This window comes from Osmerus eperlanus, chromosome 13 (genome assembly GCF_963692335.1).
Source record: "Osmerus eperlanus chromosome 13, fOsmEpe2.1, whole genome shotgun sequence".
Taxonomy (NCBI): domain Eukaryota; kingdom Metazoa; phylum Chordata; class Actinopteri; order Osmeriformes; family Osmeridae; genus Osmerus; species Osmerus eperlanus.
Window position 1 is genome coordinate 1,648,521 of NC_085030.1, and position 25,523 is coordinate 1,674,043.

General features: G+C 42.1%; 1 protein-coding gene across 1 annotated transcript in view; it reads right to left on the minus strand.

Annotated features, from left to right (window-relative positions):
* Positions 1–25,523, minus strand: part of LOC134031986 (transcriptional regulator ATRX-like) — a 124,799-nt gene that overhangs the window by 70,687 nt on the left and 28,589 nt on the right. The window contains exons 11-25 of the mRNA XM_062475736.1: positions 22,323–22,440; positions 21,895–21,994; positions 19,511–19,723; positions 19,227–19,368; positions 18,984–19,093; positions 18,599–18,745; positions 14,255–14,432; positions 13,110–13,247; positions 9,065–9,240; positions 8,807–8,924; positions 8,187–8,317; positions 7,933–8,027; positions 1,260–1,399; positions 913–1,066; positions 584–684 (exon numbers count right to left, since the gene is read on the minus strand). Coding sequence (XP_062331720.1) covers positions 584–684; positions 913–1,066; positions 1,260–1,399; positions 7,933–8,027; positions 8,187–8,317; positions 8,807–8,924; positions 9,065–9,240; positions 13,110–13,247; positions 14,255–14,432; positions 18,599–18,745; positions 18,984–19,093; positions 19,227–19,368; positions 19,511–19,723; positions 21,895–21,994; positions 22,323–22,440 — 2,061 coding nt within the window. The remainder of the gene's footprint in view (positions 1–583; positions 685–912; positions 1,067–1,259; positions 1,400–7,932; positions 8,028–8,186; positions 8,318–8,806; positions 8,925–9,064; positions 9,241–13,109; positions 13,248–14,254; positions 14,433–18,598; positions 18,746–18,983; positions 19,094–19,226; positions 19,369–19,510; positions 19,724–21,894; positions 21,995–22,322; positions 22,441–25,523) is intronic.

Genomic DNA, 25,523 nt, shown 5'->3' on the forward strand with positions numbered 1-25,523 from the left:
CTTTGAAGCTTCACCTTATAACTTTCTACTAAATTTTCACTATTTTCAGCTTTTTTAGCATGGTCAGCTATCCCCATTCAGGCTTTCAGCATTCTCACTGCTGTTTCGCAGGAACAGCCTTTTCTAGTTATTATTTCTTTTTGCCCCCCTAATCACCGTACAATATTGGCCATCATAAACAAAGTCAAAAGTTTGCAAATGCAAACACAAGTAAAGTTTAGGTTTGCAAGTCCAATTGATGTGAATACGTTTGAACAACAAATCGGTATTAGTTATCTCCATAAAGCATGTAAAAAGCCCTTAAAACATCTCAACTTGGATTGAAGGACTCTGTGGGCTGTTATGTGGTCTTCACTTAATCATTGCACAATAAATTAAACAGAAGAGAGCACAGTTTTATTTTGCTCATCAAGGCTGCAAGTTTGCGAGGAAATGCAGGTTTCTATTGCAATTTTTACTGTTAATGCTAATTGTAAATAAACGGCTGCGTGTAATTTACTAACCAGGCATATTCATCTGAAAGCATATCCTTTTTATAACGCCTACATGATAATACACAATATCCACATGGACATGATCCTACCTTTGTAAGGAGAGGATTTTCCCTCCTCCTTGGCCCTTCCTGCCAGTTCAAGGAAGTCCTCGATCAAGTCCAGAGAGATGAGAGACTGGCTGAAAACCAAACTTGAGGAAGAGGATTGAGGAACATAAGGATGATAGAGAAGGGGAGGAAAATTGGAGGAGAAAATAGGTAGTAGAGAGTAAATATCTCCACCAGTCATCTTCCCTTCATCAAATAGTCAGACATGGCTCCCCTGATGAACTATACCCTCCATAATCACAATAGTATATTTTTGTTCCAGTGTGATTAAAAATATAATTAAAATGAATCTTTGCAGGGTTTTGTCTTACACTTTGTCATCCACCTCCTCTGCCATGCGTAGGATCTCAAAGAGCAGCACCATTTTTCCAGAGTGTTCCAGAATCTCAGAATCTGCCTCTGTCACAAACTCCTTGTGCCAGTCAGGGGAGGGGCTACCGGGACCCCCACTGGAGCTTGGGCGTGCTAGGGAATAGGATCAGTCACAGGTCAGAAGGGTGACAAGATCGGCAGTGGCTGCCATTTATATAATGTACAGGGAGGTCACGGCAAACCCCAGCAGTACTATATCCTGTCTGGTCTTGAATAACAGCTGCTTCACTTATACACAGTTAGAAGAGAGCTCGATCCAGAGCTGTTTTAGTAGTTCTAGATCTACCTTCCTCCACAGGCTCGGCTCGGTTGCGGCTCTCTGGGTTCCCCCCTCGGGAGCTTGTGTTCCATTCCTTTATCACCTCCAGGTCATCACTGTCAGACTCCTCAGATCCCTTCTTTCTCCCCTTACCTCTTTTCTTCTTCCTGCAAGAGGAAGAGTAAAGGAGGAAACGGGAAAAAGAGAGCACAAGTGAAACAAGGGATGTTAGTGTAATGTACTTCGGATGTAGTCCATTCAGCATGTTCTTGTTCAAGGGTTTACACAGATTGAGACAAACACTAGGATTTCCTACATATACTAGCAATTTTTGCGTTTTCTAGGACAGGTACACATTTACAGTTTAATTCTCATTTTAACCTCTTAACACTAGAAGCGCCGAGCCATTATTCCCTACTTATAGCTATTGACCCATGAGTCTACAGACAGGGATGTTGTTGCTGACACGTAATGGTCGCTAGATGGCGCTTCTTGGTGTAGGAGGACTTATCGACAAGCACATCATACATTTAAGCAATTTAAGACTTGCATGTAGAATAAGTAATGTCACATTAAATAATGTATTTAAACTCAAGCTTATGTGGTGCGTCACTCTTCCTCTGATCTGTAGCAGCACTGTTACAGAATCATTGCTAGGTTTAGGATTATATTACAGTAAGTAAAATAATAATGTCTGGTTCAGTACATAAGTGAAGTGATCACCATTTTGCTACCTGCATATATCTACAGCTGACAATACAGCCCAGGCTGGTGTTATTGCAGGAAACATGGTAGAAATGCGAAACGACTAGGCTGTCGAAGCTCTACTTAGGCCGAATCCCAATACTCTGTCTTACCCCTACCCCTTACCCCTAGCCCTTAGTTTTGCGCGTTCCTGTGAGAGTAAGTGGTATCCCAATACTAACGAAGGGGTATACACCCTTAAAACCAAGTGAGCTCGGGAGCTTACTTGAAACCAAGGGGTATGTTAATACTGCGCTACCTGCTACAATGGCGGACAGATCGAGAGTCCCATAAATGTAATATTTTCGGCTTAAATAATTGATGAAAAAATTATGACAGTCTTGTTTTGTGCTTTACACAGTCCTGTACATATGTATTTGCAACCATGTTCTTAATTGAAACATTTTTTTTAAATCGCTAGTTTGCTACGCTAACGTTACATTGCTGATTTGCTCAACAGTCCCGCATTTCTCTGAATAGCCTTGAATGGACCACGCATGTTTACCGTTTTAATTAAACTCCATTAGCAGCGAATTTCAAACAAATTTAGTTTGATATCAGTGCATAACACTACTTGCACAATACCACCTCAGCCTAAACCGTACAACGGAACGTTAAATCCAATTCAACCAACGCAATCGCTACCAAGACGAACACAGCAGTAGTCTAGTAGGCTACTGTACCGTAGTAGTACAATTTACCGGGGCAGCTTCTCCACACAGGGCTATATCGCATTTTGCGTTGTTACTGACAATGATCGCTACCAGTAAGCTTTTTGTGAATGAGCGATTTTCCACTAAATAAATGTCAAGCTTATTTACGTTTTGGGGGGCATATTTTCAGTTAGCAGATGGTACTGTTTGAATCGCGATTCCATCTTCTACTGCCGGTAACGTCGTAGAATAATCTTCAAAGGGGGTTCTTTATTAATGAATGCAATGAGTAGGCTAAATGCCTGAAAATATCACGATAAGGGAAAACTTAAAAGGATGTTTAAGTCATAGAGATTAGGTCAATTTTTACACCGGTCTGCCAAATTTATTCGTTTTGATTCAACGATGATGCTGCCTCTTGCAGGGGAAATGAGAAGAGATCGATTTCATTCTACACTTCACTCGTATTTTCAGTTGTAAATGAGCAGCAAAAAAAAAATGCTTTTAAATCTATGTAATCTTTATAAATAATAAGTATGCATTTTTATATAAAATATACAGAAATATCAGTTGTAAAAATGTCATTCAAAAACGGACCCCTGTGCAACCAACCCAAGCAAGCACACCCTACAATTTCCCCAGAAATTGTACCCTCTCTAGTTACACTTCTTCTGCCATTGGAGTCTATGGCAGCCCCTAGAACCGTATGGTAAAAAGTTGTGAATTTTGGCACACTCATTAAGCACAGTCCCCTCTTTATATTCACCAAGTTTCATGTCTCTCATTGGCGCACTCTAGCGCCACCAACTGGTCAAAGTTGGACTTGTGTTTACACACGTAACTTTTGAACCGTATGACCGATTTTCAAAAATGAGGTACCGTTGGATTCCCTGGATCGAGACGAGTTCAACACACCCTATGACGTCAATTTCCGGTTATATAGATTTTCCGCCATTTCCGGTTTTAGCAAAAACCTTTGAAAGCCTACTCCTCCTACAATTTTTCTTCAATCTTCCCCAGAATTGGAACACATAATCGTCAGAGCAACCCTCACAGAAGTTATCCAAAGATTTTTGATTTTCAAAACCGTTTGTCCGGTACAGCCAATCAAAATCGGCAACAAAGCAACCAAACAAGAAGTTGGGTCATATCTCAGCAAATCTTTGAGAAATCAACACCAAACTTGGTATGTTGACTCGGAACCGTCGTATGAGGATGTCCAATTAATTTGGTGTCATGTGATCACTGGGCGTGGCCGCAGGAAGCAAAAATGTGTTTTGGCCAATAACTGTTGCTTTGTTTGCTTTTATTAAGTGATTCCTTTGTCTCATGATATCTTGGGATATCCCGTGTGTGACCCATGATAAAATTGAAGCGGCCGCCATTTTGAATTAATTGAAAAACGTTTTTTCTCTACTCCTCCTACATATGTTATCCAATTTTCACCAATTTTGGCAGAGATTATCTTCAGACCAAGCCTTACAAAAGCTATCACATGGTTTTTTGATTTTCGAAACCGTTTGCCCGTTACAGCCAATCAAAATGTGAAGTTAAGCCATCAAACAGGAAGTTGGGTTGTATCTCAGCAAATCTTTGATGGATTCACACCAAACTTGTTATAGTGACTCGGAACCCTGTTCTAAGGATGTCCAAAATGTTTTCTGGGTCATATGACTGCTTGGCCACCTCATTGCTGATTGCAGCTATATTTATTATTAGGATTCCTCCATAAGGAGGAAACCTTCATCTGACCTGCTTGACCACCACATTGCTGCTTGAAGCTATATTTATTATTAATCTTCTCCCATTGGAGTCTATGGCAGCCCCTAGAACCGTATGGTAAAAATGTGTGAAATTTGGCACACATTAAGGACAGTTCCCTCATTATTTGCACCACGTTTCATGTCTCCCATTGGAGCACTCTAGCGCCACCAACGGGTCAATGAGGTACCATTGGATTCCCTGGATCAAGAGTAGTTCAACACACTCTATGGCGTCAATTTCCGGTTATATAGATTTTATGCCATTTTGAATTTTAAGGAAAAACATTTTTTTCACTACTCCTCCAATTTTTGTCCTAGCAATTTATGTCCTTTGTAGTACCTAGCTATGTTTCCAGGCTGAGATATCAACACCCTATATTTGTGTGCGCCCTTCAACTGGTTAGCTCTATTTAAAAAAATCATTATAAGCCCACTAACACTGCCACCGACACCTTGATAACCACTTTAACTGCATCACTTGACTCTCTCTGTCCCCTGTCAACCAGGCCTGCACGATCTTCTCCCTCCTGCCCGTGGCTTACGGATGTTATTCGTGAAGAACGGTCCACCTTTTGGGCAGCTGAGAGGAGATGGCGCAATTCCAAAGGCGGTCTGGACCTTGATAAGTATCACTCCCTCCTCAAATCCTTCTCTTCTCACATAACTGGTGCTAAAACCCTCTACTTTCTGAACAAAATTAATTCTGCTTCAAACCCCCACAAACTTTTTTTCTACCTTCTCCACCCTTCTTAAGCCACCTCCCCCACCCCCTCCCTCCACCCTGACAGCAGACGACTTCTCCTCCTTCTTTGAGAAAAAAGTCGCCGACATTAGCAGTCGGTTCCCTAAACCCACCTTTCCTACCCTCTCACCCTCCATGACTGACCCAACTAAATGTCTAAACTCTTTCTCTCCCCTGTCTGAGGCAGAGATCTCTGACCTCATTCTCTCTCATCGCCCCACCTCCTGTCCCCCTTGATCCTATCCCCTCCCCTCTCTTTCAAACCATCTCCCCCTCCATCATAACTTTTCTTCTCCATGTCCCAAACTCCTCTCTTACCTCCGGCACCTTCCCCTCTGCCTTCAAACAGGCTAGAGTTACCCCTCTACTCAAAAAACCCTCCCTTAACCCTGCCGTCCTCCAGAACTACAGACCAGTATCACTGTTACCCTTCTTTTCAAAAACAATTGAACGTGCTGTATCTAACCAACTGTCAAACTTTCTCTCTCAGAACAACCTGCTTGACCCCAACCAATCAGGCTTCAAGACTGGCCACTTCACAGAGACTGCCCTCCTTTCAGTCACCACTGCCCTCCAGTCTGCCAGAGCGGCTTCGAGGTCATCCGTCATCATTCTGCTGGACCTTTCTGCAGCGTTTGATACGGTTAACCACCAGATCCTGCTCTCCAGACTTTCTGAGATGGGCATCACTGGCACTGCACTCCAGTGGATCTCATCCTACCTGTCGGGAAGATCCTACCAGGTCTCCTGGGGAGGCAAACTGTCAGGCCCTCGCCAGTTCTCCACTGGTGTCCCACAGGGCTCCGTCCTTGGACCCCTCCTCTTCTCTCTGTACACCACCTCACTTGGACCAATCATCACCTCCCATGGCTTCTCCTACCACTGCTACGCTGACGACACGCAGCTGTACCTGTCGTTCCCCCCGACCGATCCGGGGATCTCAGCTAGGATTGAGGCCTGCCTCACAGACATCTCCGCCTGGATGACCGAGCACCACCTCCAGCTGAACCTCGCCAAAACAGAACTTCTCATCATCCCGGCTAAACCCTCCATCTCCCACGATCTCTCAATCACCCTGGGATCTGCGACGGTGACCCCTTCATCCTCTGCCAGGAACCTTGGGGTTACCATGGACGACGAGCTCTCCCTCACGGAGAGCTCACATATTGCTGCAGTCTCCCGGTCGTGTAGATTCACCCTCTACAACATCCGGAAGATCAGGAGATACCTGTCTGAGCACTCCACCCAGCTGCTAGTCCAAGCACTTGTCCTCTCCAAGTTGGACTACTGCAACTCGCTGCTCACTGGTCTCCCAGCATGTGCAACCCGCCCTCTTCAGAGGATCTTCAGAGACCCGCCTGGTCTACAATCTACCCAGACGCTCCCATGTTACCCCGCTCCTCATCTCTCTCCACTGGCTACCTATCATGGCCCGTATCAGATTCAAGACCCTGGTACTGACCTTCCAAGCAGTGAACGGGACTGCACCCGTCTACATCAAGTCTCTCCTGCAGCCTTACACCCCCACCCGTCACCTACGGTCTTCTTCAGACAACCGCCTGGTGGTCCCACCGCTCAAGACCGCCCGGTCCCAACACAAGCTCTTCTCCTGTCTGGTCCCCCAGTGGTGGAATCAACTCCCCACCTCCATCAGAGACACTGACTGTCTCTCCACCTTCAAGAAAAGGCTCAAGACGCACTTGTTCCGGGAGTACAACAGTACTTAGGAATGGTTCGCTTGACCCAATTTTAGTTTCCTCAAGAATCACAATGACTCTTGCTTAGAGACTTGTTGCTCTTGTGGTTAGTGGTAACTGATTTAAATTTTTGTACTCGCTGTGATATATTGTTTTATTATTGTTGCTTGTTTTTTTCTACAGGTACACTTGCACTTATAGCGGTTCATGTTGTTTAATTGTAACTTGTTTAACTACATGCTCTTATGGTTCTTCCAATTGGCACTTACTTTGATTGTTCACAATGTGTGCTTCATGTTTTGGCTACTCGCAATGTTTTTGTGGCTATCTTGTTGTTATTATCAGTGACCTATGCACTTTGTAAAGCTCTCTCTTGGAAGTCGCTTTGGATAAAAGCGTCTGCTAAATGAATAAATGTAAATGTAAAATGTAAATGTATAAGGAAAAAACTTGAGGGAAGTCCTGCCTGACCGGCAGACCCCACAGATTTTGGGAGCTACCTGGTTGGCTTTAGAAGGCTATGCGCAGGACATTGAAGCTTCTATTAGGTCAAATGAGGGGGACATTTTGACATCAAAATATCAGGAATATCAAGGGAATCAAAGTTATTACCAAGGTTACGTGAGTGACTAGACATTTGTCTGCAAATTTTGAATGATGCAACAGTTCATGGCTATTTATGGATTTTATACATTATTTTGAATAACATATTTTACTTCGATCTTTTGGACCTGGGAACTTACTGGGAATGTAACCAGACCATTTTTGTTGGGAAGTTTTGCATAACTGGACAAATGTGAGCAGTCTCCGTTTGCTTTTAGTTTGTTTACATATTCGTGCTTGGACAAAGACGTTGATTGTACCTGCTGTCTCGACTCGATCTTGAAAAGGTTTACATCAATAGAATCACAAGAATAGTAGCTTTCCACCGATTTATTTGATGTGTACCAGTCAAAAAACTGTTCTTTGGTGCCTCGCATAGTTTAGTACTTAACAATCCCACAGCCTGCCGGCGTGCAAACTGTTTATGTGAACTGTAATTTAAAATAGACATTTAAATATGTCTATCATGTTGTCTATATGTCTATCATGTTGCCTTACCTTTTAACCTTCTCATCCTCTGAGCTTAGACTCATGGAGGATTCTTCTGTCTCTGAAGCGATAAACTCGTCCATGCTGTCCTCATCAAAGTATCCCTAGGGGACACACACAGTCATATATACTGTGAGAAGAAGTATGGTTTGCAGAATTGAATGAGTGAGGGGAAATTGTGCTTACAGTGTGGGTACTCTGTGTGATCACAGAAGGGGATTCACACACATTTGTGTGTGCATGTGTGTGAGTGATGGATTTACCTTGTTTTCCTTGCTGATATAGTCTAGCTGAAGGCACCAAGGATGAGTCCAGATTCTGCTGAGCATCTGGAAGTCCTGGAAAAGCTTGGTCCCGGCCCGGCCTCGTCCTCCTTCCAAAGCATTTCCCACACCTACACACACAATGCCGCAGAGGTCGAGTATGTAAAGGAAGAGGCACAATGTCTGTCCAACAATGTGTGTGTGTCCGGGGGAGTCAGGTGGCTGAGCGGTGAGGGAATCGGGCTAGTAATCCGAAGGTTGCCAGTTCGATTCCAGGTCATGCCAACTGACGTTGTGTCCTTGGGCAAGGCACTTCACCCTACTTGCCTCGGGGGAATGTCCCTGTACTTACTGTAAGTCGCTCTGGATAAGAGCGTCTGCTAAATGACTAAATGTAAATGTAATGTAAATGTGTCCAACACTACCCTTTACTCATCTCATCCAGATTAGGGCTGTCTCCTACTTGGTCACAGTAGTGTGTGGTGAAGCAGGGGCAGGGTGTGACTGTGTCTGTATGTTTTGTGGCATGGAAGTGGTTGCCCTGTAGTAAACCAATTGGGCTCAGGGGAAATTACCCCTCCCCCACAAGAAACGACTGCATATGTAGGTGATGATCCTACCAGTGAAGTGCTCCAGGTAGTATCTGTAGAGTTTGCACTGGATGGGGGTCACCCTGATGGCCAGCACATATTCATGCTTAGGAGGCAAGAACTTGGTCAGTGCTGTGTAGTCTCTTCTCTGAAAGGACAACACAGAAAATGTTAACTAACTAAATGTTAACTTTGTTACTTTTAACAGTAACAAATTATAATAAATAAATAAAACTCAATTTCAGAAACAAGGAAAACATTCTTTGTAGTTCAACTCATGGACTTTACCTGGACACACCCTGCCAACATCTCATACAGGATGTGTGCCCTTTTCTTCATGACACGGACATCCTGGGGGGTTGAGTCCGCACACTGGCCGTTCTGGATGGGGTTGATGAAGCGGTTTCGGAATTCTTTCACCGAGCCCAGCAGATTCTCCTTTATAAAGGTCACCATGCAGTGGTCTGGAGAGAAAATGGAGAAGAGTAAGTTAAACACACATCAAATCACCATCTGGTACGCTGCTGCCACTGCCGAGGACAAGAGCAGACTGCAGCGTATCATCCGGACTGCTGAGAAGGTGATCGGCTGCAATCTGCTACCCTCAAAGACCTGCACACCTCGAGGATGCGAGCGAAGAAGATTGTGGTTTATTCCTACCACCCTGGAACCCTCTGTTTCAACCACTCCCCTCCGCCAGGAAGCTGCGGTCCATCAGGACCAAAACCTCACGCCACAAGAACAGTTTCTTTCCTTACGCTAATAGCCTTATTAACCTGTTTTTCTTCGCCCGCGGGCCCGAAACACTGCACCCTCCTCCCCCAGTTACTACGCACTAAATGTTAATAAATAATGTTTTTAGACTACTACACATGTTATACATAATTGGAAAACTACGATTCTTGTGCTTGTAGATATGTAAACCATTTCAAGATTGAGTCACAACAACAAGTTTAGTCAACGTCTTTGTCCAGTCACCACTTTGTAAACAACACCAAAGCCAAACGTCTCTACTTACCCTCAAAGGTTCAGTGTCGTCCAGGTATGCAAAGAACACATCAATGATGTGCGTACATTCCCAAGGGTTCAAAGTATCTAACCATGTAAAGTAATTCGTCCAAATACAATGTTTTACATTCATGAATAACCATTATCCTTTGCTTCATTATGCAAGTTAGCCGACGGAAGAAACAACTTGTTCACATAAAAGTGTTCTTTTCTCCGGTTAGCAACGGAGTATTTACGATATGAAGGCATCAAAATGTCCGTTGAACCCTCCCCCTTTGATTGACACCAAGATTGACCCAATAGGAGCTTCCATGCCCCGTTGACAGCCCTCTAAAGCCAACTAGGTCTGTGCGTCCTGCCCCCCCCCCCCCGACCCCCCCCCCCGACCCCCCCCCCCCCCCCCCCACTCGTTCTAAACAAATTTCTCGAACTGGCTTTGACGGGCTCTGAAATTAGCTCGTTAGCCTTGTAGCTGAGAGCTATCTGAAAATGCTAATACCTCATTTGTATGTCTCTGTGGAGCCTTCAAAATAAAAGTCGATTGCGCAATATGGTTGACAGAATCAGTGTTCTTTGTGCGCCAATCCTGGGAATCAGATAAAGCACTCCAATGTGTTCATGCTTCAGTTTTTGTGTTTCAGTAATACTAATTAGGGATTTAGCTATTGTATATGATAGTTCTAAGTACCACCTTTCATTAGAGATAACAATTATGAAAAATAATACCTTTTTATCCTAAGTATTTGACCTTGGTTACAAAGGGTCATTTTGGAGTCTCCAAAAGTCCCTTTTAGAAAACGCCTGGATGTACTCTTATAAAAACATGTGTCAAATATGAATATATTGTGGTATTATGTTTGACTTTTGATTTGAATTGGGTAAGGCTTCAACCTGTGGTCCAATTTAGTCTTCCAGCTAATACCTACCACCTCTAGGCCTCTCCAGGCCTCTGTTTTCAAAACAAAATCTAGGCGGAAATAGAAACTTTCACTTTCCTTGTGTTCAAGCTTCTATTACTCAACACTAGTAGGACTGACAGGGGTCCTGACAACAGGGGAAATAACTTCAGTGTCAGCTTTCAAAAGAGACCATTTACATGCATGTACTCCAAATGGTTCAAGAACAGCTTTCAATTTACTTTGGGTATGCTGTTTAGGCGTTTTCAGGCAAATTTAACAGGATTATGAAAAGGGTTAACAAGGCCCCAAACTGACACTGACACACTGTCACTTTACCTCATACACTGTCACTTAAACATATTCAGTATAATTTTTTTCTATAATATTTTATTTATCGTATTTTATATTGTATAGCCCTAGAATTTTATTTTATTTTGTTGTACATTTTCAAAATTTGTATTTTGTTCATTATGTTTAAATGTTCACTGTATGCATCTGCCCACCAAAGTTAATTCCTTGTTTGTGACCAATTACTTGGCGATTAAACACGATTCAGATTCTGATGACTGTATGCAAACATGTCTTTGTGAACAGTGATCAAAGAGAATATATACAATACATTCTACACAGAGATCTAGTTAAATAAGTCACCATTCTTTGGGAAAGAATAAGCATGGGAAATGTGTATTACAAATGCACCTTTACTGCAGAAAAATATATATGTGTCAAATGCTTGGATTCCTTTCAGATACTTAGTAATTAATTAATCAGTGACTGATACTCTCCCAAAATGCCTATTCGCATACAGGTGCTGGGAATAGCATTTCTTTTCTTGCATATACTGTGCTAGCTGTGTTATGCTAGCTAGTTTAGTTTTGACTAGCAACATACTGACGTTGCTCATCCACAAATGCCCTGATAAACACATAAATAGGGTTCGCTTCTCTTGCTAGGCTACCTGTTCATGCTGCCAGGCATCTCACACTGCCTTGTGGGCAGGGGTGTAGCCAGGACATTATTTCTGGGGGGGCCAGCTCTGGCCAGTCTTTTATTTGGGGTGGCACTTGATTGGCAAAAACTACTATTTTAAAACTCACACACTGCATCACTCAGAGCAGCAGTTTTCTAACGGTATCCAGTGTTTAGCTGCTAGTCTCCATTGAAGCGCTGTGGCCCAACATGTTGCAAATATGGGGTTTGTAGCGAAAGTGACAAGTGACAATATAAGACGACCTTATAAAAAAAATACTAATGCATTTTTTCAGCTTTATACCGTTTCTGTTCAGGAGGGTTTATAAACAAAATTAAAAAATTAATTTAAAAAAAATTGTGAGGTTGGGGGGGCCAGCAGGGTGGCCATTCTCTGACCAATGGTGGCCGTGGCCCACCCTGGCCACCACGTGGCTACGCCCCTGGTTGTGGGGCCTGTCACATGACTTCCATTGAAAATGACCAGAATTTATTTGGGGGGGAAACTGCATTGTATGGGAACACCAAGTGCGTTTCATAAAGAACATGTAACTAAGGCCTTGACTTGGGAACTAAGGACTTGAGATCTGTGTACAATCTCCACACTAGTTTGCATTCTCATACTCACAAATTACCACATTTTGTGTTTGTAAATCTGATTATAAACCGCACTGTAATATATGCTGCACTTGTTACGGTAACAATGATACCAAGCAATGCAGGAATATAGGCAGTACAGCATGCCGTTATGTTACACACTTCGAAAGTACGTGCGTAATGTATGTTTTTTATTGCCCGGGAAATAACTAATATTTACCTTTAGACGCGTGAGTTCTAAATATTTCCGACGGTCCCCAAAGCTTGAGTTATTTTTCCGAAACGGTAGCTAGCTAGCTTTAGTTAGCTTCCGGGCTAAGTTGGCTAGCATAATACTCGTAGCAATGCTACGACCATGCTAGCAGACATCCCAACCTGCAAAAACGAATTTCAGGGAGGTGGCTTCACCGGCTACGCATATATGCGACGTTAAGCTGTGAGACCCGCATTCGAACAATCACATATGTGCGACGCTATTCCTTAACGGGTTAAATAGCATTCACCAAAAAAGTGTTTCTACTGTTGTTTTGTTATAAAAGCTTTCTATAAGCCGCTCCGAAATATAAACTGCACCACCACAAGATCGGGGTATAAACCGCGGTTTATTTCCAAAAAACACGGTAAAGGGAATAAATCAATATCAAATGTATGTGATGGATTTCAATTTACAATATATCGCCAACAAACATTGGCCCTCATTTCCGAATGAATGTACAACAGATTACTGGAAGTACGGTCTATTCAATACAAAACTCTGCATTTATCAATTTGGACTTGAGTGGAGGCTATGCTCAAGTCTCACGTCAAGTCTTAACTTGTGTACGCAGTTTTAGAGTCAGTATGAGGGCCATCTCACTTACACTCTATGAGATTGTTCTGCAGGGGTGTTCCCGTCAGCACCACTCTCCTCCTGGTTGCAATGGAGTTCATGGCTTTAGATACGGCAGATGCCTCATTCTTCAGGATGTGACCTTCATCACAGATCACAAAATCAGGACCTAAAAAAATGGAAGCCAAACACACACAGATGCATACGCACAGGCACGCACACATACAGGACAAAGAAACAAGACAACGACAATGGGTGAGGCATGTTCAAGGAGATTTATATCATCATTATTTGGAGTTCAATAATGTAGATCAGAATTCTTTGTATGTATGAATTTATTATATACACACTATTTGGCCTAAATTATGTGGAAACTGTGGAGGATTAAAGAATGTCCCGTTGTCTATATGCATAATGTAATACCAATAGTGTACTCATACTCAAGGTAGTACTCATCACTAGATTTAAGTTCAGAAGTCAATTATTTATTTATTTAAGATAAGCGTGTTGGCATGACTTATCTGGCTGACACCATAGAAGCTGCTGTTGTGTGTTGCACTCTGTATCAACATTTGTGCTGCCTCTTTTCCTACATAAATGAATTATTCTTGTCTGGTGTAACTCTCCTCTCAACTGACTGAAAACTAGTCAATCAACCAATCAATTCCAGAAACCAAATCAATGCTACACCACAGTTGGATCATTAATATGCTAATATAAGTATATAGTTGTTCCCCACATTCCCCAGGTGCCATCACTCTTCTGAGGAGGGTTTACAATAAATGCTAGAATTTTGATGCAGGATTCCTTTAATTCATCCAAAGGAATGTAAGTGAGGTTGGGCACCAAGTTAATGGGTTATTAGGTGTGGCTTGTAGATAGCACAATAATAGATCCCAAAGGTGTTCTTTGGGGTTGAAGCCAGGGTTGTCTTCCACACCAGTTCTCACTGGTTCTATACAGAATGGGCCTTCCTTTATGCAAGGGGGCACTATCTTGCCAACTATCGATGGGTGCTTTTCATGATTTGGGAAAGCCCCTTTGTTCCACTTTAGGAAATCTTAATAATAAAGCATACAATGACACAGTTCTAACTTCAGACTTGTGCCACTATTTTCGGGAAGGCCCTTCCTTATTTTGGCTTTATATATACACATGTGTGCGTGTTTCCTGTACCTGGGTCGACCAGGGTCTTCTGGAAAGTTTCTTTGAGCTTCTTGCTCTTGATGTTTCTGCCCTGGGTGAGGTTACGGTACATCTCATACCCAATGATCATGATGCCACCATCTTCCTGCCAGCGCTGCAGAGCGTACGCGCGCTCCTGAGGACGCTTTACTGTGGCCAACTCAGTCACCTTGGACATACACACATTATATTTACTCACACACAAGGACATCTTTTTCATTTCAACTACTGAGGGTGGGCCGATATTAGGCTGTTTTCCTGATAAAAAAGTGTTTTTAACATGGGTAACATACAGTATATGACATAAATACTTTACAGTCTTAAAAATAAAGTCAGCTTTCTCACTCAGCACTCTAGGGTTGGACAATAGGAGCACATTTTCATATCGTCAACCGTCACAGTTTCTATCGGTTTCTATCAGCCGATGTCTACGGCAATTTGTGGGATAGTGGTAGTACGGATCTCTACAATTCACTAAATATTGATGCAAAGTTGTAGACAAATGGGTGCTGTTTAATTCTGAAGTACTAAAGGCTTATTTACTAATTAACAAGCCCAAATTAGATGGGACCACCTACAGCAGGTCGTACCCGCATTAACTTTTTGTGAACTGACTGACCAACAGCGCAACCTAATCTAAGGTTGTGTTTATAAACAGGGCAAGTTTAATGCAGTGATAGTCATGGCTAGTTGAGGAGCGGAAGAACTTGAAAAGCCTCCAGCATACTTTAAGTTGCATGATTATTAATGTTAATAATCAAATAAATGGAAAGCACAAGGTACATTGTTTCTCCTTTTTTTGCTCATCCAAAAAAATAATTAAATGTGTGACTCAAAACCACAGTTTGGTCCGAACTTGGAGCTTTGTGATCGGTTGCACCATTATTTGTTGGTGCATCATTTGGCTGAACATGCTACTTTAGCACTGACAACAGCAGCCACCTCAACTGCAAGAGGCCATGTTACCCAGCCATCAATAGCAAAGGATTTTGCAAAACATGTACTTATAAAATAACAGATATTCAAATTTAAATAACCAAAACAAAGGACTTTAAATCTGCAAAATACCACCAGGAAAAAAATACAACAACATGGATTCAGCCCACCGTCGATTGTTCATGTATTTGTCATATTGTTCAACACTACAGCACTGATGTGATGACTGTATTTATGGTAATACAGCAGTAAGATGGCAATTAGGGGTGGGGGAACAAAATCTATTCACATTTGAATCACGATTCAGTCTTCTAGCGATAAAATAATCGATTTTTAATCGAATCGTGACCCCAAGAATCGATTCAAATCGAATTGTGAGGTACCAAAAGATTCCCACCCCTAATGGCAATGTAGTGATATGGAATTTTATGTTTGTAAAATGAATGTGTTTAAAGTGTGTTTAGATCATTGTTTAAGGGCTGTAAGAGTTAATTGATCAACAGAGCAGTTGTTGTGGTAGGACAGATGTATAACATTATAGATAATATTACTCCTAGTGATGACCATACAAGGGAAGTTCAACATTTAATATATGGACATTTCCTGGAGTTTATGATGTGATGAGCTGCTAAGGGGTGATTGTAGGGAAAACCAGAGACTGTTTTGGGACAATTGGTCTGAGGGTTAATGATGGTTATTGTATTAGGAGTGAGTTAATGATAAGGGTCGTGGGACAGCTGCATGTCTATTGTTATTATGGATGGACCAATGACTTTTGAGAACTGTGTACTATAAAATTGTGTGTTGAAGGATGTTCTTTGGCATTCAGGGCCATCAGCTGGGTAGTGCTGGTGTCTGCTGGATTTTCCGGTTCCACTCTAGAATGCTAGATGGAGCTGTATGGAATTGTCTTTGTGTTATGCTAGATCAGGGGTCGGCAACCCAAAATGTTGAAAGAGCCATATTGGACCAAAAAAACAAAAAACAAATCTGTCTGGAGCCGCAAAAAATTAAGAGCCTTATATAAGCCTTATAATGAAGGCAACACATGCTGTAAGTGTCTATAGACCAATTATTTGTTTGTAAACATTCGGGATGCGCGCGCAATGTGGCTGCAGAAAACCGGGAAAGGATAGCCTTTATAATGGCTAGAGAAGTACACGGATTATACAAATAGTTCGATTTAAAAAGACCAAAAAGGTCGAGAAGGACAGCCTTTAAGAGAAAAGTCGATTTCCCATTGATCTGTCACATCAGAATTTTGATTTGGGTTACGAAAGTCTTGAAATTTGAGTGAGAATGTCGCCCCGGTAGACCGCATCTTATGCGGCAGCTATGTCTTCACGTCATGTCACAAAGTTCATAATTTTTTTACAGTCAATTATACACCTTAAAAGTCAAGCAGGGCAGCTTTAAAGAGATATGGGAATTCTGCTTTTAGTCAGCTGGTCCGATTATTTTTGTGATTTGTGTAAAACTGGCAATCTGAGTGAGACTGCATCCCCGTTACACTGTTTTAACGTTGTTAGCCTCAGTTGTTAGACTCGGGTCGCTCACTGGCAGTGTGCACAATGTTGTATTTCACTCCATTCTCCAATATAAACATCAGGGAGGACTGCCGTTAGTAGATACAAGCCTGCTGAAGACAGCCAGTAACTCGGATTTCTTTAACCAAGCCTGTTTCATTCATCATTTGCCTGAGAAAGCGACTTTCTTTAGCCAGGCTAGTTTTGCCTGAGCCAGCCTAGTTTTGCCCGTTCACTCCATTATACAGTAAAAACGTCAGGGAGGACTGCATTTTGTAGATACAAGCCTGCTGAAGATAGCCAACATCTCGGATTTCTTTAACCGAGCCTGTTTCATTCGTCATTTGCCTGAGAAAGTGACCTCCGTTAGCCAGGCTAGTTTTGCCCTATCACATCGTCAGGCTATTTATAGGTATCGGGGGTCAAGTGACTTTTGTGCATGGACAAATGAAACGTAAATGTATTTATCCAAAGGACAAGTGCCTCAAAAAGTTAATGTCAAGCTCTGAAATCCAGTGGCCAGAGATATATGATGACCTGATCGACACCAAGTGTATACCTGGGAGAAGTCCGTCCTTTGCAGCCGACATGCGCAAGTTGAGCATGCTTGACGTGTGACGTAGGGTGATAATTGGTCTATATTACTTGATAATATTATTATTATCAAAATGATAAGTAGGCTACAAATACATAATGAGCATTCATGCAATCGCACTTTTTCTCTCACTCCCAACTGGGTACTCGGCTGCAAATGTAGCATGCCTTCCCTGGAAATGTCTTTCCACGTTACTCTTTTTGTTATTTGACAACTTCTCATTACAAAGCGAACATGCAGGCAATCCTTCCGCATTGGCAATGAAAGCAAATGATTCGGTCCAAAAACTGTTGAATCCTCTGTTCTCCTCAGCTATTTTTCTCTTTTTCCCTTTGGGATCCATGGCCCATGACACACCCGCCGGTTTGTTTGCAACAGCCACCTGTCTGGCACTGACGCCAAGCTGAAAGAAACGTGTGTCGCAGGCTATGACGTAAATCTTCGTTGACAGAAATGTTGAAATAAAATATTTATTATACACATACACATTTTGCTGTAAAAATGTGTATAATAAATATTTTTTCAACATTTCTGTTTTAATAATTAAAACAAAAAATATGTTCACACCATCTTTTTCCATTTTCATATTTTTGAAAAAGCTCCAGGGAGCCACTAGGGCGGCGCTAAAGAGCCGCATGCGCCTCTAGAGCCGCGGGTTGCCGACCCCTGTGCTAGATGGAGCTGTATGGAGATTAGAACTTGCGAGACCCTGTTGTGTGTGCTACTTCTGATCCCATCTGATTCATGGCCAGGTGGTTTGTGTTACTGTCTTATGTTTATGACAAAGGTGGTTTTGTGTTGTTGTCTGATGTTTGTGTGTCAAAGATGGTTATGTTGGGATAATGATTGTGCTGATAAATATCAGCATGAAAAACCTTCAATTCAGTTTAACAATTGATTCTTACGAAATAATTCCACTACAGTGGCTGCTTACCATATAACTTGAGAACCAATACATATATGGCAAGCAAAAGTTTGTTCAAAGCTACTTATTTTAAATTAATGTTTTGGTTAATAGGGCTTGCTTTTTGTTGGCAGGGACATTACATCTCATATCTTACTCTCCTCTGATCCAATTAGTTGGATGTCAAACTCATCATCGCGTTCGAGCCAACATAACCTATTTCAAGTCCTGAAATCTACCTGAAGAGTGTGCTTAAAAAGTCCCAAAAATGGGGAGTGTCACCCGGTGTTCAGTGCAGGGCCCCTTTCAGGTTACAAACAGCAACATATTCGTACCAGTAGAACTATCATGATACCAACAGCAGAATCTCGTACCTCCAGGCTCTCCTCGTCCTTCATGCCATGCTGCCACTTCTCAAATTCATTGAGCCAGTTGAGCACAGTGTTAAGGGGGCACACCACCAGCGCTGTGCTAAATTCCATCTGTTCACAGAGTAGCATGGTGTGGAGGAATGTCACCACCTAGGGGACACAGCAGAAACCACGGTCAGAATATATTTTCCCTGATTAAGGTTAGACTTCAGGGAAAGTCCTCTCACAAAAGAGAGACAAATAAGTCAAGAAACAGAGAAAGTGGCAAAAAGAAAAAAGAGAAGGAGGGTTAGACAAAGAGTGTAATAATGCACAAGAAAGAGGTACAGAGAGGGAAGGCCAAGACAGAACTATGATGAAGCTGTAAGAAGGGTAGATCCAGTCCTACCTGCAGGGTCTTGCCGAGACCCATGCAGTGAGCCAAGATGCAGCCTGAGCCTGATGATGTCTTGGTTTTCTTCAGTGACTCACAGCAGCAGTCCCACATAAACTGCACTCCTGCAAAACACACACAAAATAAATTACTCACATGTCGTCTCCATTAAAACACTTTTCACATTGGGTATTTTCAAGCATATGTCTATATGTACAGTACACGTGTGGTCATTTGTCTGTGTGCTTGTGTTCTCACCGTCAACTTGGTGGGGTTTAAGCTTTGTGACCAGGTTTCTATGCACCTGCACAATAGGTTCTTTGGTCTCCTCATCTTCATCCAGAACCAGCTTGGTCGTGATTGGACACACTACCTGGGAGGACTCCTCCACAACAATAGTCTAGAGGGAAGTGGAGAGGGGAGTAGAGATGGGGGCGGAGAGAATAGAGGAAAGGAGACGGAATGTTAATGGGTACCTCATATATAGGGTTTAACTCCTCAGACAAAGTGTGAATAATCAATCCATCGATTTGTTTTTTTACCTGATGTAAGAGGTTTACCTCTCTAAGTTTTTCTCTCAAGGCCTCCCTCTCTGCGATGCGTTTCCTTCTGTCCTCCTCCTCTTTCAGAGCATCCCTTGTTTCTGTTCGAAGCTTGTCATCCTTGAGGATCTTGCGTATCTTTTTGCGGCCCTTGGGGGTCCCTTTGTCATCATCTCCCTCCTCCCCAGAGCCACTCCCCTCTCCTGAACCACTCTGAGACAACCACAAACATGGACAGACGGCTCAACCCTTGATCAAACAGTTACTTACAGTAATATCCACCACAAACCCAACCGCTGCAGCCAAACATGTACTTACATTTACATTTAGTCATTTAGCAGACGTTCTTATCCAGAGCGACTTACAGTAAGTACAAGGTCATTCCCCCCGAGGCAAGTAGGGTGAAGTGCCTTGCCCAAGGACACAACGTTGTGTGGCACGGCCTGGAGTCCAACCGGCAACCTTCTGATTACTAGCCCGATTCCCTAACCGCTCAGCCATCTGACCCAATACTTATTTACTATTAGAACAGGTCAAACAATCAAATGAGCGGACCAGGGTTCACCATGTACTATGGTGTCAGGGCCAAAATGTGTACGGTGCGACTACATTTTTTCCTAGGTCGCACCGGTGCACCTAACCTCCTCGCATCCGCCGTCTCTCCACAAACGAAGCGTTTGTTATCCTAAGACGGAACTGACACTCATGGTTGGATCATATCGTGGTCTAAACCAATCAGAGACAGAGATGGGGCGGGTCTTTGCCTCTGATTGGCTGTGGTCCAGATATTCCTGTAGCTCCGTGCTGTGTGATTGAAATTACGACCTGAGCACCAGAGAGTCAGTTTAGCAGACCTGGGCATTGTATGGCCCGCGGGCCATAACCGGCCACAGGCTGTCTCAATCCGGCCCACGTGAGGTAAATCAAAAATTTAAAATAAATAAATGTGTTGAGCGGTAGTAAATATGTAGTCCTGAAAGACTACAGTGATCAGGCGATTTACATATGTGCGCTTGCGCAACCTCACCGACAGGAGAGTTAGCTGTTGGTTAGCCCTCGAAAATGAAAAACTTTGCCACTGATTAACTTTTAACAAGACATGGACTTCTAAGTATCTGTTTACTGAGGTCAAAGTGAAAGCTGTGAAGAAAAAAAAACTAACCGCGGACATAATAAGAACTTGACTGATTCAGTGGGCGCAGGCTGATGGTTTGCTAGTTGAACTGCAGACCCTGATCATTACCTGTCAGCTGTCCTTCGCATATCCACCTCAGACATTCAGACAGATTTCGATGCGCTTGTTTAAGCCCAGTGGATTTCTCTCACAGAACAAAATGAACTGAAAAAACGTATTGCTTTTTGTATAAAGTTGATCAATTCCACATCTTTAACATACTGCAAAACAACTTTTCAGTGTTTGTGAAGATTAACTGGTTACAAATAAAATGAAACACTGTTGTTGTTGTTTATACTGTTTATTACTTCTATAAGCTTTCCTATTTGACCTACACCAAAATCTAAAATATTTATATAAATATTTACAGAATATCCTTATTCTTCTGATAACCAGTAGCAGCTAATCAAAATATATACTTTACTGCTTTTTACAATGGGAGAAAATGAATAGTGAGCAAATTGATGAGGCCCTCCAACACATTTCAGGTTTCTCATGTGGCCCCTTGTAAAAATGAATTGCGGACCCCTGAGTTACGAAGCTGGGCCATGGAGCTAACCCATAGAGCTAGAATTTTGATGCTAGGGAGAGTGTGGCAAGATGATTTAGCCAAGGCCATAGGGCAAGAAGGCCAAATTACAGGTGTTGGCCATCTGAAGGGCATGGGACAGCAAGGTGGGACCCGCTATAAGACTTTGAGCCATGAAATGTTAGGTCTCAGTTCAGGGAAGCACTTTTAAACTGTAGCACTTTCTATTTTGAAATGTTTTATTTTGCTTAAAATGTTTTAGTTTGGTAGCTCAGTGAAGCACTTAAAATATTTATATATATACAGTATGATTGTGCTTCAAATAAAAAAAATATTTACCTACACCTTATTCGTGTTAAAGATTATTTACATAATATATATGAATGTATATGGAGCGTGATAAAAAGGTGACCTTGAAATTGTGGCGACGCAAGGAAAAATTTGGGTGCACCTAAATTTTGTGCTGGTGCACCTAAATAAAAAAGTTAGGCGCACCAGTGCAACCAAGGCAACAAGTTAGTCTGGAGCCCTGGGTGTATTTCAAAGCTGCTTTTACCAATAAGACTCACAGAATCAGAGCAGGAGCAGGATCTCAATAGTTGAAAAGCAGCAATAACTATACAGGATCCAACCCTAATCCGATTGTAAGGGAGTCCACACACACCCGCTATCTCCTTTTACCTTCTCGTTGCTGGAGGAAGAGTCCTGGACCTTAATTCTGCGCCTTTTCTTTTTCTGGTGGTAGCTCCTTTGCTTGTCCTCTCCCTTCTTCTTGGAAGATCTGATTTGAATGAATTTAGTGTTCAACTTATACAAGCAAGTCTTACACAAAACTGGTGAATGTTTACCACATCAAACATATAATAAGGTAATCAGTGAGGCTTTTCTGCAAAGGAGCAAATATGAAACAATTTTGGTCATTTCAAGTACAAACGCAAATTTTAATGATCAGAATTTGTTCATGTTGAATATTGCATGAACATTTTTAAATTATTTTTCACTGATTGAAATATAAAGGTTTGAAATATAATGTAACTCATTGCATTCAACTTGAGTATTCAATAATTTGAATAAAGGTTTTTGGGACTTTTCAATTAGTCTCTCTTCACCTGGTCTTGCGGCGGGTTCCCTCCTTCTCTGAATCGCTGACCTCCTCACTCATTGCTGAGTCCTCACAACTGGATTCCAACTTCTCAAAGTCAGAGTCTTCGGAGTCATCACTACCCACTGGAGACAGGGGTCAGGGGGATGAAAGAAAGAGGGAAATAATTAAATAGAGGAGAGAAGAATCAAGAACAATCTCACACTAGGACGTTTCAGAAAAATCTATTGCTGATTCTCATAATTTTTCATGCAGTATTGCATGCAACTAACAAATATTTTAATAATCGATTAACCTGTCGATTCTTTTTTCGATTAATCGATGAATCGTATCAAAATTGGGCTCAAGTCTTCGGCGAGCACAACCATTGTTCTCTTTCATATATATGTATTATTTTCCCACCCCTAAGGATCCCTCAGTATATTGACTACAAATATTGTTGTCAAAATGTTCGTCTTGGTCCCGTTTGCGTTGATTATATAGGGATTTACGTTCCGTTGCACGGTTAAGGCTGAAATTAAATTTTTGTGGTAAAAAGTGCCTTGTGGCAGAAGGGACCTCAGTGCTAGCCTTAACATCACGTCAGCACACGTTAGCAACGACGCATAGATACACCGTTCTAGTAAGACAGACAGCTATATCAGCGAGCCCTCGGCATTAGTACCGTAGCTTAAAGTCTAGGAAAGTTTGGAGTCATGAAGAAGACCAGCTAAATACTTATTTAGCACTATATATCATTGATCTTATATAGTGCTTTCTACTACTCAAAGTACTCAAGGTCGCTTTACAGAGTCCAGTATTCATTCAGACACAGTGAAACCAGTGGTGGTAAGCTACAACTGTAGCCACAGCTGCCCTGGGGCATACTGACAGACAGCAGCCACTGCCAATCAGCGCCTACGGCTCCTCCGACCACCACCAACATTCATTACCAACATTCATTCACATTCATACGATGCATGTCTTTATGATGGTGGGGGAAACCGGAGTACCTGGAGGAAACCCACGCAGGCACGGGGAGAACATGTAAACTCCACACAGAAAGGACCTGGAGCGACCAGGGTTCGAACAAAGGACCTTCTTGCTGTGAGGCGACAGTGCTAACCACTGAGCCGACCGTGCTAGCGTTGCTACCTGCATATACCTACAGCTGGCAGCTGTGCTCCATTTTGCTCCTAGATTCAGACCTAACCCCGGTAAATTGTAGAGCTAACTAACTACTACACTTCTGTTGTGTGGGAATCGCAACAGCTAACAAGGACGTACAAAAATACAGGAGCACACCCCACAATTTCCCCAGAAATTGTACCCTCTTTAGTTAAGTGTGAAATGCTCCCAAACCTTGGATGACTTGGGTCGTACTGATTTCTCTGCCTCCGCCATGTGTTTCAGAACAACGTTAGGGGTCTCTCCGATGGTCTTTCCTCTACCTCCACTCTTCTTTTTTTTTCTCTGCTCTGCGCTCAACACAAGTTTTTTTTTAATACTCAAACATCTCCGCGACTTATTGAGTGGTGTAATAGTTGCGCGACACAACGAACCGATAATGAAATTCATTGCTAACTCTTAATAATCAAATGTTATCGATTTTATCGATTCATTGTTGCAGCCATAATTGATTATAGTGCCCATGCGGTACATCTATGGGAGACTATTTAATTAATATAGATGTTATTTATTATCACACTATATATGATTGGATATGGCCTACACTTCCATAACTGATTCTGTTACCACTACTCTGAAATGCAGGTGCATTTATTTTCTTTTATATTTATATGGTTGTAACGGTTTCAAATTCTTGTACTCACTGTGAAATATTTTACTGTTGATTGTGTTTTTTTCTACAGGTACACTCTTGCACTCTTGAGGGGAGTTTCGTGTTGTTCAATTGTAACTTGTTTGCTCTTATGGTTCTTCCCTTTGTCACTTATTTGGTTTTCCACCATGTATGTTTCATGTTTTGGCTGTTCGCAATGTTTGGGGCTATCTCGTTGTTATGATCAGTGACCTATGCTCTTTTGTAAAGCTCTCTCTTGGAAGTCGCTTTGGATAAAAGCGTCTGCTAAATGCATAAATGTAAATGTAATATTTCAATTCTTGTACAACCCACAAACCAACAGAACTTCTTGATAGCCCTATTTGCTTGCTGTTGCTTCGGATCATTTCAATGAGGAGACAGCTCCTACGCTAACTATAGGCATCTAAACAACATACACTATATGGCCGAAAGCACGTGGACACCTGATCATCTCACCTATATAAGCTTGTTGGACATTAATATGGAGTTGGGGCCTTTTTTGCTGCTATAACAGCTACCACTTATCTGGGAAGTCACAAGACATAAAGTTTTTGAGTATATATGTGGGATGCTTTGCCTATGTAGCCACAAGAGCATTAGGGGGGTTTGGCACTGATTTGGGGTGATTAGACCTGGCTTGCTGAGGGCATGAGCATTTTTCCCCTAAGGTGTTTAGGTCAAGGATCAAGTTTTTCCACACCAAACTCAGGAAAGCATGTCTGTATGGACCTTGCTTTGTACATGGGGACATTATCAAGCCAAATTAACAACAGACAATGTTTTTCAAGGTTTTAGGCTAGAGCTCTTATTTTACTGGTGAAAATATTAATGCGAAAGCGTAAAGTGTCATTGAGTCATTGTGTACTTAAATCTTTATGACAATTTGGGGAAGGTCATCTGTTTCAGCTTGATAATGCCTCCATGCACAAAGAAAGGTTATTACAAGGAAATTGGTTATGACTTTCGCAAGTCTAAACCCCCCAGCAGCCGGTTTCCAATGGGTCGTTATCTAGTTATGCAGAAGCCTGTTAACGACCATTCATTTGAATCAGGTGTGTTGGAGCAGGGAAACATCTAAAACGTGCAGGACAGGGGGTACTTGAGGACCAGGGTTGAGAACCACTGATGTAGACCTTGTAGTTGGGTGTAAGAATGGTTGTATTGCCCTGTTGGTTGGTCATGGCATGGCTATGACATAATTTGACTTGGCGATGGTAACCCAGCCACACCATGGTTTCAAGGTGTGGACTATAGCTCTGCTAGAAGCCTAACTGGAATGTTGTTTTCTCAGTAATATTTTGTCTGACTAAAACCCATTCCTCTATTATAGTATGAAAATATATCAAGACATACGTTTTAATAATGTATTGTGATACATATAAAGTGGACTCATGTATCATGCCAAGT